The sequence below is a fragment of the Oncorhynchus tshawytscha genome, linkage group LG25 (genome assembly GCF_018296145.1).
Source record: "Oncorhynchus tshawytscha isolate Ot180627B linkage group LG25, Otsh_v2.0, whole genome shotgun sequence".
NCBI classification, from domain to species: domain Eukaryota; kingdom Metazoa; phylum Chordata; class Actinopteri; order Salmoniformes; family Salmonidae; genus Oncorhynchus; species Oncorhynchus tshawytscha.
This window is the reverse complement of record NC_056453.1, coordinates 18,699,965-18,714,865: the sequence shown is the minus strand read 5'-3', so window position 1 is coordinate 18,714,865 and position 14,901 is coordinate 18,699,965. Positions and strand designations below refer to the sequence as shown.

Below are 14,901 nucleotides of genomic sequence, written 5' to 3'. Positions count from 1 at the left end.
AGCGCCGCCTTATCTCAGTTCACTGGTCACGATGGCAACACCCACCCGTAGCACGCGCTCCAGCAGGTGTATCTCACTGATCATCCCTAAAGCCAACACCTAATTTGGCCGCCTTTCCTTCCAGTTCTCTGCTGCCTGACTGGAATGAATTGCAAAAATCGCTGAAGTTGGAGACTTATCTCCCTCACCGACTTTAAACATCTGCTATCTGAGCAGCTAACCGATCGCCGCAGCTCTACATAGTCCATCAGTAAATAGCCCACCCAATTTACCTACCTCATCCCCATACTGTTTTTATTTATTTACTTTTCTGCTCTTTTGCACACCAGTATCTCTACCTGCACATGACCATCTGATCATTTATCACTCCAGTGTTAATCTGCAAAATTGTAATTATTCGCCTACCTCCTCATGCCTTTTGCACACAATGTATATAAACTCTTTCTTTCTTTTTTCTACTGTGTTATTGACTTGTTTATTGTTTACTCCATGTGTAACTCTGTGTTGTTGTCTGTTCACACTGCTATGCTTTTATCTTGGCCAGGTCGCAGTTGTAAATGAGTACTTGTTCTCAACTAGCATACCTGGTTAAATAAAGGTGAAATAAAATAAATACAAATAAATAAGTAAGCAATTTCAAGTGGAACAAACATTTCAGTAACGGGTGCGAAAAATCTAACTAACTGATTGGATTAGTTTTGAAAATGTATTTATCTTTTCCAGCATAAGATGAATCAATTAAACACTCCATTTACAGTGCATTAGGAAAGTTTTCAGTCCCCTTAACTTTTCCACATTTTCTACGCTACAGCCTTATTCTAAAATGGATTAAATGACAAAGTGGAAACAGGTTTTTAGAAATTTTGGCAAAACAAATACTTTTAAAAATACAGAAATACCTTATTTACATATTCAGACCCTTTGCTATGAGTCTCAATTGAGCTCAGGTGCATCCAGTTTCCATTGATCATCCTTGTGTTGTTTCTAGGACTTGTGGGAACCTGTGGTAAATTCGATTGATTGGACATGATTCGGAAAGGCACACACGTGTCTATATGAAGGTCCCACAGTTGACAGTGCATGTCAGAGCAAAAACCATGCCATGAGGTCGAAGGAATTGTCCGTAGACCTCTGAGACCGGATTGTGAAGAGGCACAGATCTGGGCAAGGGTATCAAAAAAGATTGTGCAGCATTGAAGGTCCCCAAGAACACAGTGTCCTCAATCATTCTTAAATGGAAGAAGTTTGGAACCACCAAGACTCCTAGAGCTGGCCACCTGGCCAAACTGAGCAAATGGGAAGGAAGGGCCTTGGTTAGGGAGGTGACCAAAAACCCGATGGTCACTCTGAAAGAGCTCCAGCGATCCTCTGTGGAGATGGTTGTCCTTCTGGAAGGTTCTCCCATCTCTGCAACACTCCACCAATCAGGCCTTTATGGTAGAGTGGCCGGCCGGAAGCCACTACTCAGTCATTTTGGATTTTAGATTTTGCCAAGAGGCACCTAGAGGACTTTCAGACCATGAGAAACAAGATTATCTGTTCTGATGAAACCAACTCTTTGGCCTGAATACCAAGCGTCACGTCTAGAGGAAACCTGGCACCATCCCTACGGTGAAGCATGGTGGTGGCAGCATCATGCTGTGGGGATGTTTTTCAAAGGCAGGGCCTGGGAGACTACTCAGGATCGAAGGAAAGATGAACAGAGCAAAGTACAGAGAGATCCTTGATGAAAACCTGTTCCAGAGCGCTCAGGACCTCAGACTGGGGCAAAGCTTCAACTTCCAACAGGACAATGACCTTAAGCACACAGCCAAGACAATGCAGGAGTGGCTTAGGGACAAGTATCTGAATGTCCTTGAGTGGCCCAGCCAGAGCCCGGACTTGAACCCAATCAAACATCTCTGGAGAGACCTGAAAATAGCTTGCAGAGACGCTCCCCATTCAACCTGATAGAGCTTGAGAAGATCTGCAGAGAAGAATGTGAGAAACTCCTCAAATACAGGTGTGCCAAGCTTGTAGGGCTATAACCAAGAAGACTCAAGGCTGTAATCGCTGCCAAAGGTGCTTCAACAAAGTACTGAGTAAAGGGTCTGAATACTTATGTAGATGTGCCATTTCAGTTTTTACTTTTTTTTTTAATTTGCAAAACTGTTCAAAACTGTTCTTGATTTGTCATTATGGGATATTCGTGTGGATTGATGAGGGGGAAAAAACGATTTAAGCCATTTTAGAATAAGGCTGTAACATAACGGGGCCTAAGACACTGCCTCTAAGGCACTGCCTCACAAACCTATAGGCGTCAATACAGATCCGGGTTCGATCCCGTGCCTCGACCGGGAGACCCATGAGGCGGAGCGCAATTGTGTTGTCTGTGTTAGGGGAGGGTTTGGCTGGCCAGGATTTCCTTGTTCCATCACGTTCTAGTGACTTCTGCGGTGGGACGGGCGCATGCACACTGACACGGTCGCCAGTTGGACGTGTTTCCCCCGGCACATTGGTGTGGCTGGCTTCCGGATTAAGCGAGCAGTGTGTCAAGAAGCAGCTTGGCAGGGTCATGTTTTGGAGGACGCATGGCTCTTGACCTTTTCCTCTCGCGAGTCTGTACGGGAGTTGCAGCGATGGGACAAGACTCTAACTACCAATTGGCTATCGCGAAAAGGGGTGAAAGAAAGAACCACCCCCCCAAAAAAAAAAGGTCTGAACATTTTTCGAATGCACTGTACATGAATAAACACAGATAATAAACAATTCCAAAACAATCTACCTGCAGTAGAGCATGCAGTAGAGCATGCTGGGTAAAAAGTTAATTTGTTATCACACCAGTACGTTTAGGGTCAGGTACCAGGTCAGTAAAAACCAAAGCCTCACATTTCACACGTCCCGGTGTGATCCAATATTGCTAGTCTCGAAAACCCGACCCTAAACGTACTGGATTGTAGATAACATGTTTTGTAAATTTGTTTCTCCGTACCTTGGAAACACAGTAACCTAGTTTGATGTTTGAGTGAATAGTCTCCAAGTCTTTTTTATGGTCTGGCGTGAAATCAGCTATCCTCTCATCATGTGATATGAGATCATTCTCCCACTGAAGCTCAGATAATTGGTCAGACACACTCGTTCAAATGCACACACACACACACACACACACACACACACACACATATAATTGATGTCCACACCCTTCTGTGCGCACGCGTGTGTGTGTTTGCACACGTGTTTGCATGCATGTGTATGACTAATTATCCAAGCCCTCCCTGTATGCGTGACCAATCACATCAAAGCTAAAGCAGCTAACCAATCAGATAGGCCTGGTGTAGAGTGTGAAGAGAGGGCCAAAGGCAACACAGATCACACAGAATGAAGAACCTTGAATCTATACACTTTACTTTAGGAAAATAATGTGGGTCTTCGCAAAATTTCAGATGGCCAATTTTTCTTAGGCGATAGTGAATCTACACTGAGTTCACAAAATATTAAGAACACCTTCCTAATATTGAATATTTGCCCTCAGAACAGACTCAATTTGTCCGGGCATGGACAGTACAATGGGTCAAAAGCGTTACACAGGGATTCTGGCCCATGTTGACTCAAATGCTTCCAACAGTTGTCAAGTTGGCTGGATGTACTTTGAGTGGTGGACCATTCATGAAAAACCCAACAGCGTTGCAGTTCTTGACACACTCAAACCGGTGCGCCTGGCACCTACTACCATACCCTATTAAAATGCACTTAAATATTTTGCCTTGCCCATTCAGCCTCTGAATGGCACACATACACAATCCATGTCTCAATTTTGTCAAGGTTTAAAAATCCATCTTTAACCTGTCTCCTCCCCTTCATCTGCACTGATTTGAAGTGGATTTAACAAGTGACATCAACTGGATTCACCTGGTCAGAGCAGGTGTTCCTAACATTCTGTGCACTCAGTGTATAAATGAATCGCACTTTATAAAAAAGAGATTACTACTTTATTATTAAACTGTCGATCATTTCAATTTTCCCAAAACTGCTGTGGATTATATGAATCATTACTGTGTGATCTTTCTTTCAGGCAGGAAGCTGGGCTATACGTTTGACAGCGGTAACTTCCACAATGTGTCTCTGGGCCAGGGACAGGAGGTGGTGGCTGAACACGCTCTGGATCTGGCAGCTAATGAGGGACACTGGGTTATACTGCAGGTATTCAGATACACACATTTACTTGCAGACACACACACACACACACACTCAGAGGTACACACAGGCGCACGCATACATGCACACACACACACACTCACACACACATAGCCGACTGCCTAAACCAGCCGTTGCTAAGACAACACTGAGCTAATATACGGCTGGGATTCCAGAACAGGCCATGTCATGAAATGTCATTTTACTTTTGTGTAATTAAAAAAATCTATTCTTTCCCGTGTTTAAGGTCATATTGTTTCTCTAATCCATTGTGCTTTGCACATAGTGTTGGCTTTTTGCTCTCCTTTGTGGTTCAACTGCATATGAAATAGTATAATTTCCTGGAGAGAGAGAGAGGCCCGGTATTATTCAGTACAGTATCTGGTTCCTCAGTGTGTGTTCTCATATCTGGAGGGCAAGGCCAGTCAGCGTTTGCATTTTAAGCCAGCTCGTTTGTTGAATCCTAATGGGGAGTATCGACAGATATGAACGCCGGCACAGGGCACAGAGACAACTCTTGGAGAGAGAGTGTGTGTGTGTGTGTGTGTGTGTGTGTGTGTGTGTGTGAGGGGGGGGTCTCCTTTATTCACAGTGCTGGTAAAGCAGAGAATTTCTTGCTATCCCTTTCTTTCTCCTCTCTTTCTTCAGCTCTCTCTCACCCAGTCATCACAGAAACAAGCAGCATCTCTTTTTCAATCCATCTCTCCTTCTGTCTCTGTGTCTCTCTCTCTCCCAGCCACACACACAGCCAGCATCACAGAGACAAGCAGCGATTGAATTACCTTTGCATAAGACTCCTGATCGATACAACTTAAAAAAGCCTTGTCCCCGTGGCAACCAACCTCACCGCCCACTCACTCTATCATCGTCTGTCTGTCTGTCTGTCTGTCTGTCTGTCTGTCTGTCTGTCTGTCTGTCTGTCTGTCTGTCTGTCTGTCTGTCTGTCTGTCTGTCTGTCTGTCTGTCTGTCTGTCTGTCTGTCTGTCTGTCTGTCTGTCTGTCTGTCTGTCTGTCTGTCTGTCTGTCTGTCTGTCTGTCTGTCTGTCTGTCTGTCTGTCTGTCTGTCTGTCTGTCTGTCTGTCTGTCTGTCTGTCTGTCTGTCTGTCTGTCTGTCTGTCTGTCTGTCTGTCTGTCTGTCTGTCTGTCTGTCTGTCTGTCTGTCTGTCTGTCTGTCTGTCTGTCTGTCTGTCTGTCTGTCTGTCTGTCTGTCTGTCTGTCTGTCTGTCTGTCTGTCTGTCTGTCTGTCTGTCTGTCTGTCTGTCTGTCTGTCTGTCTGTCTGTCTGTCTGTCTGTCTGTCTGTCTGTCTGTCTGTCTGTCTGTCTGTCTGTCTGTCTGTCTGTCTGTCTGTCTGTCTGTCTGTCTGTCTGTCTGTCTGTCTGTCTGTCTGTCTGTCTGTCTGTCTGTCTGTCTGTCTGTCTGTCTGTCTGTCTGTCTGTCTGTCTGTCTGTCTGTCTGTCTGTCTGTCTGTCTGTCTGTCTGTCTGTCTGTCTGTCTGTCTGTCTGTCTGTCTGTCTGTCTGTCTGTCTGTCTGTCTGTCTGTCTGTCTGTCTGTCTGTCTGTCTGTCTGTCTGTCTGTCTGTCTGTCTGTCTGTCTGTCTGTCTGTCTGTCTGTCTGTACCACCCTCATAGAAGGAGGGAGAAAGAATGGAGGGAGGTCTGTCTCACCCTCATAGAAGGAGGGAGAAAGAATGGAAGAATAGAAGGAGGGAGAAAGAATGGAGGGAGGTCTGTCTCACCCTCATAGAAGGAGGGAGAAAGAATGGAGGGAGGTCTGTCTCACCCTCATAGAAGGAGGGAGAAAGAATGGAGGGAGGTCTGTCTCACCCTCATAGAAGGAGGGAGAAAGAATGGAGGGAGGTCTGTCTCTTTTCTATTTCAATCCCTCTTCTCATCCTCTGCCACTGTCTCCTGCTCTTTTCACACCCTGCCTCACATTTTCCAAAATGTCTCCTCTTCTGCCTCTCATTCCTCCCATCTTTCTAACCTCAGTCATCCCATCCCACTCTCGTATCCAGGCCTTGATCCCACAACAAACACAAACACACACCTTTTACCTCCCTCTCATCTCCCACTGGTCCCTCCATCCCAGCATCAGATCAGTAGCAGGCTGCAAAGCTGGGTTAATGGCAGGTTCTCCTTCACTGCAGGTAAATTACTCTGGCCCCTGTTCTCCTCTCTCTCCTATGTTTCTGACGGGAGCATTATCCCTATACCGCTGCACACCGGGCCCTGTCCTATCCTTACTCTTCACAGCCCAACCAGGACCACCCAAAGACACTTTGAGAGATGCAGAAACCTACCTAGAGAGAGAGGGAGAAAAGAGAAAAGGCAATCAATCTGGCAGATTGGAGCTGAATAGGCTATATCCCCCAGACCTAGGAATATATTTGAGCTGAAGAGCCCATATCCCCAGCAGTGGGATTCTATTGAGTGGACCTAAAATACCCAGGTCCTCCAGGCACTTACTCCTAAAGGCACAGGGACGCTCACAGTCTAGCAAAATAGATGGAAAGGAAATAGGGCGAGACGCTTTCGAGAAAAAGTTAGTTTCTCTCCCTCTTTTTCATCTTTCTTCACTTCACTCTGTAAGGAGCATGATAGCTTGGGTATTTGGGTAGTGTTGTAAAGTTGAATGCAAACCACTTTTTCTTCTTGTGCGTTTTCAGTGAGAGAATGATGTGAACGAGAGTTGAATTAATCAGAGTCGTCACTGTAAGGATCCTATTGCCATAGGCTACATGCCATTTTAAATCCTCATTTCATTCAGCCATACTTCTTCTTAGTCTTTCATTATTGTTATATCATATTTGCCTTGGCGCCCTAGCAGCAGCCTAAGCAGAAAGCTCCTGTAAATTATGAAATATTTTTTGTAATTAATAGATTTTTCTTTATCTACAAATCTTTTTAAGAAGTAAAAAATAATATAGCTAATTAATATAATTAATGAAATCCTCTACAAAGTCAAGACTGAAGTTGGCAAGTAATTTGTTTGTTTGGTAAACTAGCTAACGTTAGCTTGCTAGCTGTTTTGATTTGAATGCCAGCCAGTGTCCGGAGGTTGAGGATGGAGACAAGCCGAAAGCAAGAGGTGGGCAGCGATGAGGATCGTAGTGAGGACAAAGTTACAAGGCTGCTCTTTAATTATTATTGAAATGTGGTGTGCTTTCTGGCGCCACATGACTGCCGTAGCAACATCCAAGTGGATGCTCAATTTTGTTAGTAGTGAAGGACTAGCTAGCTAGCAATCTACTACGGAGTACTTGTCTTTTTTGTGTGTGCTTTGAAGCGCTTTGAGATTCTTTGAAAAGCGCTATATAAATTAACATAATAATACTAATATTTTTTTCATCTACAAAACTATTCCGGTGCTGAATATAGTGTGGATGTTTCTTCTGCAGAATAGCTATATTCTCAAACTCTACAGTCTGTTTGGATATCCTTAATGCCTATTCTGTCATTCTGCCCAAGTCTCTGCTACAGAGACATTGTTATAAAGACATAGTCAGAGGCCAGCTGTGGAGATGCCCTTAGGGCAGAGGGCCTTGATGACTGAGTGTGTGAGCAGAGGAAGCCGTGGAGAGAGTGAGGACTGAGTGTGTGAGCAGAGGAAGACGTGGAGAGAGTGAGGACTGAGTGTGTGAGCAGAGGAAGACGTGGAGAGAGTGAGGACTGGGTGTGTGAGCAGAGGAAGACGTGGGGAGAGTGAGGACTGAATGTGTGAGCAGAGGAAGATGTGGAGAGAGTGAGGACTGAGTGTGTGAGCAGAGGAAGACGTGGAGAGTGTGAGGACAGTGTGTGAGCAGAGGAAGACGTGGAGAGAGTGAGGACTGAGTGTGTGAGCAGATGAAGACGTGGAGAGACAGCCGGGTGGGCCTTGGTGTTGCCACAGGCCATGTTCACTATTGACATCATGTCATAGCAAAAAACAAAATTAGTCAGCGATGGTGACAACATCATTATAAGAACTGGAGGGTTGGAGGTACTTAACAGAGAACAAAGAAAATATCTCGAAGGTATTTTTCTTTCTCCTCTCTCTCCCTCTCTCTGAGCCTGGGTGGTTTCATTAAGGTGACAGGCTCTAAGGGAGGCCTCAGTCTGTCTGTCTGTCTGTTTAGGCTCTTTATTACACACTCGTTAGTTAGACGCCAACAGGAGAGCTTGTTCTTCAAGGCAATGAAAAAGCACTTCAATTTAAAGTTTTAATTTGTGTCTCGTTCAATATGCTGTAAGTTTATAGGCTCCTAACTTGGATCTATCTCAATATTACCCCCTCAGCTTCGGGCTATGTATTCTCCTCACTAAACACACAAGGAAACGTCTTATCGTTCTCTTTCGCTTTTATTTATTTATTTTGTCATCTAAAATTTGAGGTGATGTTGCTCCAGAGGATCTCCTGTCATTTGGAAAGAGGGTTAACTTGAACAATCAGAGGGATGATTAAATTTAGAGTGCCGTAGGAGATGAGGAGAAGGCAAAGCGGCTTATGAATTAATGACTGCAGTTATTAGTGGTGTAATTAGATTTGGGTAACACGCGGGCGGGCAGCGCTCTGGGCGGTGATGTGATGTGAGGGGCTTGGCTAACTCCTCATCACCATGAGGACTTCCTCTCTCAGGGTTAGGAGTTAGGACACACGGAATGGAAAATTGATCTCAGACAAGTTTATGTAGTGCTATCGCAATGTTATCCCTATACAGGGTGGAAATGTACATTCTGAGGGGAAGAGAAAAAGCTAAAAATGCACAGTCACACCTGCAACAAAACGTGTTGTGTAGGTAAATGTGGACTTGCTTCAGGCATGCTGCCTGTATTTATTGATATTACTGTAATATTTCTCCCTATAGAACATTCACCTGGTGGCGAGGTGGCTGGGTTCTCTAGAGAAGCATCTGGAGCAGCATGGAGAGAACAGTCACCAGGACTTCAGAGTCTTCATCAGTGCTGAGCCTTCAGGGACCCCAGAGGGCCACATCATACCACAGGGCATCCTGGAGAACTCCATCAAAATCACCAATGAACCACCCACTGGCATAAACGCCAACCTGCACAAGGCCCTGGACAACTTCAACCAGGTAACACACAAATAGGCATACAATGTATGATTTCTCTTTCTCTCTCTCCCTCTCTTCATTTTCATTTGCCCGTACAAGAAGCAGTCCAGACGTCCCATGTTTACGTGCCAGTTTCTCTGTGGTGTTGTCATCAAGTTGCCTATTTGGTGTGCATTAGCAGCTAACAGATTGAGTTTTTTTATTTTTTATTTCACCTTTATTTAACCAGGTTGGCTAGATGAGAACAAGTTCTCATTTGCAACTGCGACCTGGCCAAGATAAAGCATAGCAGTGTGAACAGACAACACAGAGTTACACATGGAGTAAACAATTAACAAGTCAATAACACAGTAGGAAAAAAAGAGAGTCTATATACATTGTGTGCAAAAGGCATGAGGAGGTAGGTGAATAATTACAATTTGGCAGATTAACACTGGAGTGATAAATGATCAGATGGTCATGTATAGGTAGAGATATTGGTGTGCAAAAGAGCAGAAAAGTAAATAAATATAAAGAGTATGGGGATGAGGTAGGTAAAATTGGGTGGGCTATTTACCGATAGACTATGTATAGCTGCAGCGATCGGTTAGCTGCTCAGATCGCAGATGTTTGAAGTTGGTGAGGGAGATAAAAGTCTCCAACTTCAGCGATTTTTGCAATTCGTTCCAGTCACAGGCAGCAGAGAACTGGAATGAAAGGCAGCCAAATGAGGTGTTGGCTTTAGGGATGATCAGTGAGATACACCTGCTGGAGCGCGTGCTACGGGTGGGTGTTGCCATCGTGACCAGTGAACTGAGATAAGGCGGAGCTTTACCTAGCATGGACTTGTAGATGACCTGGAGCCAGTGGGTCTGGCGACGAATATGTAGCGAGGGCCAGCCGACTAGAGCATACAGGTCGCAGTGGTGGGTGGTATAAGGTGCTTTAGTAACAAAGCGGATGGCACTGTGATAAACTGCATCCAGTTTGCTGAGTAGAGTATTGGAAGCTATTTTGTAGATGACATCGCCGAAGTCGAGGATCGGTAGGATAGTCGGTTTTACTGGGTTAAGTTTGGCGGCGTGAGTGAAGGAGGCTTTGTTGCGGAATAGAAAGCTGACTCTAGATTTTATTTTAGTTTGGAGATGTTTGATATGAGTCTGGAAGGAGAGTTTACAGTCTAGCCAGACACCTAGGTACTTATAGATGTCCACATATTCTAGGTCGGAACCATCCAGGGTGGTGATGCTAGTCGGGCGTGCGGGTGCAGGCAGCGAACGGTTGAAAAGCATGCATTTGGTTTTACTAGCATTTAAGAGCAGTTGGAGGCCACGAAAGGAGTGTTGTATGGCATTGAAGCTCGTTTGGAGGTTAGATAGCACAGTGTCCAAGGACGGGCCGGAAGTATACAGAATGGTGTCGTCTGCGTAGAGGTGGATCAGGGAATCGCCCGCAGCAAGAGCAACATCATTGATATATACAGAGAAAAGAGTCGGCCCGAGAATTGAACCCTGTGGCACCCCCATAGAGACTGCCAGAGGACCGGACAGCATGCCCTCCGATTTGACACACTGAACTCTGTCTGCAAAGTAGTTGGTGAACCAGGTAAGGCAGTCATCAGAAAAACCGTGGTTACTGAGTCTGCCGATAAGAATATGGTGATTGACAGAGTCGAAAGCCTTGGCAAGGTCGATGAAGACGGCTGCACAGTACTGTCTTTTATCGATGGCGGTTATGATATCGTTTAGTACCTTGAGCGTGGCTGAGGTGCACCCGTGACCGGCTCGGAAACCAGATAGCACAGCGGAGAAGGTACGGTGGGATTCGAGATGGTCAGTGACCTGCTTGTTGACTTGGCTTTCGAAGACCTTAGATAGGCAGGGCAGGGTGGATATAGGTCTGTAACAGTGTTACCTCTGTCAGTGACCTTAGAGTCGACTCTGACCTGTGGAGGACAGAGTCATCCACTGCACTAGAAACATGGCTCTCTATGGAGAGGAGGCAGATTTGGAAGGGATGTTCGGATGTTTATCGACAAGCCATCTTTCTGTGATCGAAATACAGTATGACATAATTATGTGTGCGTATGCCTTCATGCACATGCATTTATGCTCATTAGAATTCCACCTCTACCTCATCAGTGCACTTCTATCTACAGTAAAACAGCTGTTAGCCAGAAATGTAGCGTCTTATCAACAAGTTATCAATGCTTCTCCATCTGTAACCTACCATAACCTGCTGGGGTTCTGCCTCCATACCAATAATGCAATGCTTAGCTTCCACCCAACATGCCATTTTAAAGTGCTGATGCCTATCTCTCTGATAGTGCATGTTTGTGTGGTAGCTAACACACACACACACACACACACACACACACACACACACACAGGTCCCCTAAGGTACTGTAGAGAGCAGGGAGGGACAATATTCCAATCATGTACTGTACAGGGTGAAAGCTAATCAATGGTTTGTCTCTATACAGCCAGAACCCTTAGTAACCCACAGTAAGCCAGAGAGATGACAGTGTCTTTCTTCCTTCCTGACCTTTTCAACCAGCAGATACAAAAAGCTTTAGTGTCCATTCTCATCCCCTGGCTGTGTGTGTGACGGCCAGCAGAGGACAGGAGACATTAAAGGCCTCTGGAATGACAAGGTTAGGATTTTTTTGATGTAGTTACACAGTTCTCAAAGGGCTGGAAGACACGTCATTATAGATGTATTATCAGGTCTTGGTTTATGCTTCTTCTTTGCTGGTAGAGAATGTAATCAAGTGTGTGTGTCCTCTAACAGTGTATGGATAGGGAGGCAATGCTTCACTCTCAGCTGTGAGCAGCCAGAGAGGCACTGTGTGCAGAATATTAACTAACTTTCCGTGTGTGTGTTTGTGGCGTGTGTGTGCTCGTTTGTGTGTGCGCGCGTTTGCATACGTTCTAGGAGTCAGCTCCCTTGGGCTCGACAGGGGAAAAGCCAGAGGGCCTTCACCACAGTACTCAACCTGACACAGGCAGGAATATAAAAAGAGCATTTAAACCCACTGTTTTCATAGAGGTTATTGGCATACTTATTTCACCGTCCCTCCCCTAAGGCCTCGTGCCATCTTACATTCATTCCCCTTATCTGGGTATAATGAGCCAACGGGATGAGATCGCCTGACAAGTAGTAACAATTAAAAAAGAATCTCATCCTGACGTTTATTTCCATTCATTGTCTTCTTTCTGTACCGCGGAGCCCCTTCGTTGCTGGGGACTTCGGCACAGAGACACATCACAGAGAATCAGCCACAGCTTCTTACTTTCAACACAACGCTTTTGTATTGGAAAATCTTCAAAAATGCTACCCGTACTTTTCTGAGGCAGACAGCGAAAAGGTGAACTTGGTTGACATTCGTCAGGAAGAGTTTTGAATGTTTGTTTAGTTGTCTGGGCCTTTGTTTTCTTCTAGGACACTTTGGAGATGTGTGCCAGGGAGAATGAGTTTAAGAGCATCCTGTTTGCGCTGTGCTACTTCCACGCGGTGGTGGCTGAAAGGAGGAAGTTTGGACCTCAGGGCTGGAACAGATCTTACCCCTTCAACACAGGAGACCTCACTATCTCCATCAATGTACTCTACAACTACCTGGAGGCTAACTCGAAAGTAACCAGTCCACACACATGCTGTATCTTATGTGCCACCATAGTAATAAAGACAAAAAAGTTCCATGACAGTAACACCCTTTTCACACTATTGTGCCGACCCTAAACCAAATTATGGATATTTTATTTGGCAACTATGATGGATGTGTAAACCAGGCCAACTTAGTAGAACTCGGTTTTGCTCAGCTCTATTCGGTTCTGTAGTGTGAAAAGCATTTAAGATTCTAAGGTGCATTATAACTCATTTTCTCTCTGCGTCCCAGGTGCCATATGATGACCTGCGATACCTGTTTGGAGAGATCATGTATGGAGGTCACATCACTGATGACTGGGACAGACGACTCTGTAGGACCTACCTGGAGGAGTTCATCAAACCTGAGATGATGGAGGGAGAGCTGTACCTGGCTCCCAGCTTCCCCTTGCCTGGGAACATGGACTACAACACCTACCACCAGGTCAGTAAAGAACCACATCTACCATCAGACCCCCGGATTCTCCCTGCCTGGGAACATGGACTACAACAGCTCTCAGGTTACCTAATGATCTTACCTCACATGGCTTAAAGCTGCAATATGTCACTCGTTGTATTTTTTCAATGTTCAAAAGCTCCAATAAGTGGGTAGTGGTCATCCAATGTGATGCAACAGTAAGGATATTGCGCGTCTAGCCTGCCTGAGAACCGCTGTATTCATTGGTTTTCATTTCCCCGGGTCGGGTCAGATTTTCCCTCAAGATTTTGTGGTGCGCACAAGTGACAGCTCAGGGATATTCTAACGGGTAGCGTTATGACAGCTAGCTAGTTGAGCCCATGGCCAATGCTTGGCTAGCAGAGCTAACTAGCTTACAGACATGGCAGACGCATAAGTAAGTCATGTCAATTATTAAATAGCAACCTTGAGAATGTTGGGGGGGGAAGTTGGTTCCTTATCTGTAACTTATCTATAACTATATTGTATACTTGGTTGTTGTGTCAATTGCGGAAGTAAAAAAATATCATCCATCATTTATTAGATAGCAACCTTGACAGTCTAAGGTCTAAGTCTGTTGTGTCAATTCAAATCTACTTGTTTTCCCCGTTTTCGGCGTGCTGATATTTCTCTCCAACTCTGGAATCTGTTCTGTTTGCTTCTCTGTTATGACAGCAGGAACTTTGCTTCACCACAGCCCTCTTTTAAAGAAAAAAAATGACAACTGCCAAGATTTATATCAGTAACACTCTCTTGCTAAAATGTCTGCCAGCCCTCGCAACCTGTCCACATTCCTCCCACCAGCTCCCCAGGGAGAGGTTGTATTTAATTATCCCCAGCCCGGGTGTTGTTCGCTGGGCACGTCTAGGCTGACAGAGACACCTGGCATGGAGGTCTGGAGCGTTTTACACTTGGCCAGCAAACAGATAGAGAGGGAGCTGAGTGGCTGAGACTTAGCTGGAGCGCCTGGAACTGGAAAGGCTTGGTGGTCCCTGGGGGTCTGTTAGGCCATGTCCACTCCCTCATCCATCTGTACTGCCCATTGTACAGGAGAGAGATGGGGATGGAGGAGGGGAAAGGGAAGGAGGGCAGGCTATGGGATTATTTGAGATACTTCTCAAAGAGGTTTTGAGATGTTTTCAGAACATTTAGGGACCAGGACAGAGAGGAGCTTTGGCTGGGATAAGCCGGTTGAGTGGGGGGGTTGGAGGAGAGAGGGAGAGAAAACCAATACGAAGTAGTGATGAGAGACATGGATGGGTAGCAGGGGGATTCGTAGACAAACAGCATCTGGTGAAGATAAGGTCAAGCACATTGACTGCCTTGTGACTGGTAGGGGACTGGGAAAGTGTGAAGTCAAAGAGGAAAATTGTGGAAAGAAAGAGGTGGAAAGAAATGAATCGAAGGAAGGTGTTGGGAGGTTGAAATCTCAGAGTACGATTAGCGGTGACCATTGTCAGGAAGTGAACTTATCACGGCATCGATCTTATTAAGGAACTCTCCAAGGGCACCTGGTGGGCCATAGATGGCAATAATGTTAAGCTTGAGTGGACAAGTGACAGTGACAGCATGGAATTCAAATGAGGATATGGATCGGT

The 14,901-nt window shown here is 45.3% G+C and overlaps 1 protein-coding gene across 1 annotated transcript in view; it reads left to right on the top strand.

Annotated features, from left to right (window-relative positions):
* The window catches only part of dnah9 (dynein, axonemal, heavy chain 9), a 127,189-nt gene that overhangs the window by 99,001 nt on the left and 13,287 nt on the right, over nucleotides 1-14,901 (top strand). The window contains exons 68-71 of the mRNA XM_042306070.1: nucleotides 4,052-4,179; nucleotides 9,019-9,246; nucleotides 12,646-12,837; nucleotides 13,100-13,291. Of these exons, the coding sequence (XP_042162004.1) occupies nucleotides 4,052-4,179; nucleotides 9,019-9,246; nucleotides 12,646-12,837; nucleotides 13,100-13,291 (740 nt within the window). The remainder of the gene's footprint in view (nucleotides 1-4,051; nucleotides 4,180-9,018; nucleotides 9,247-12,645; nucleotides 12,838-13,099; nucleotides 13,292-14,901) is intronic.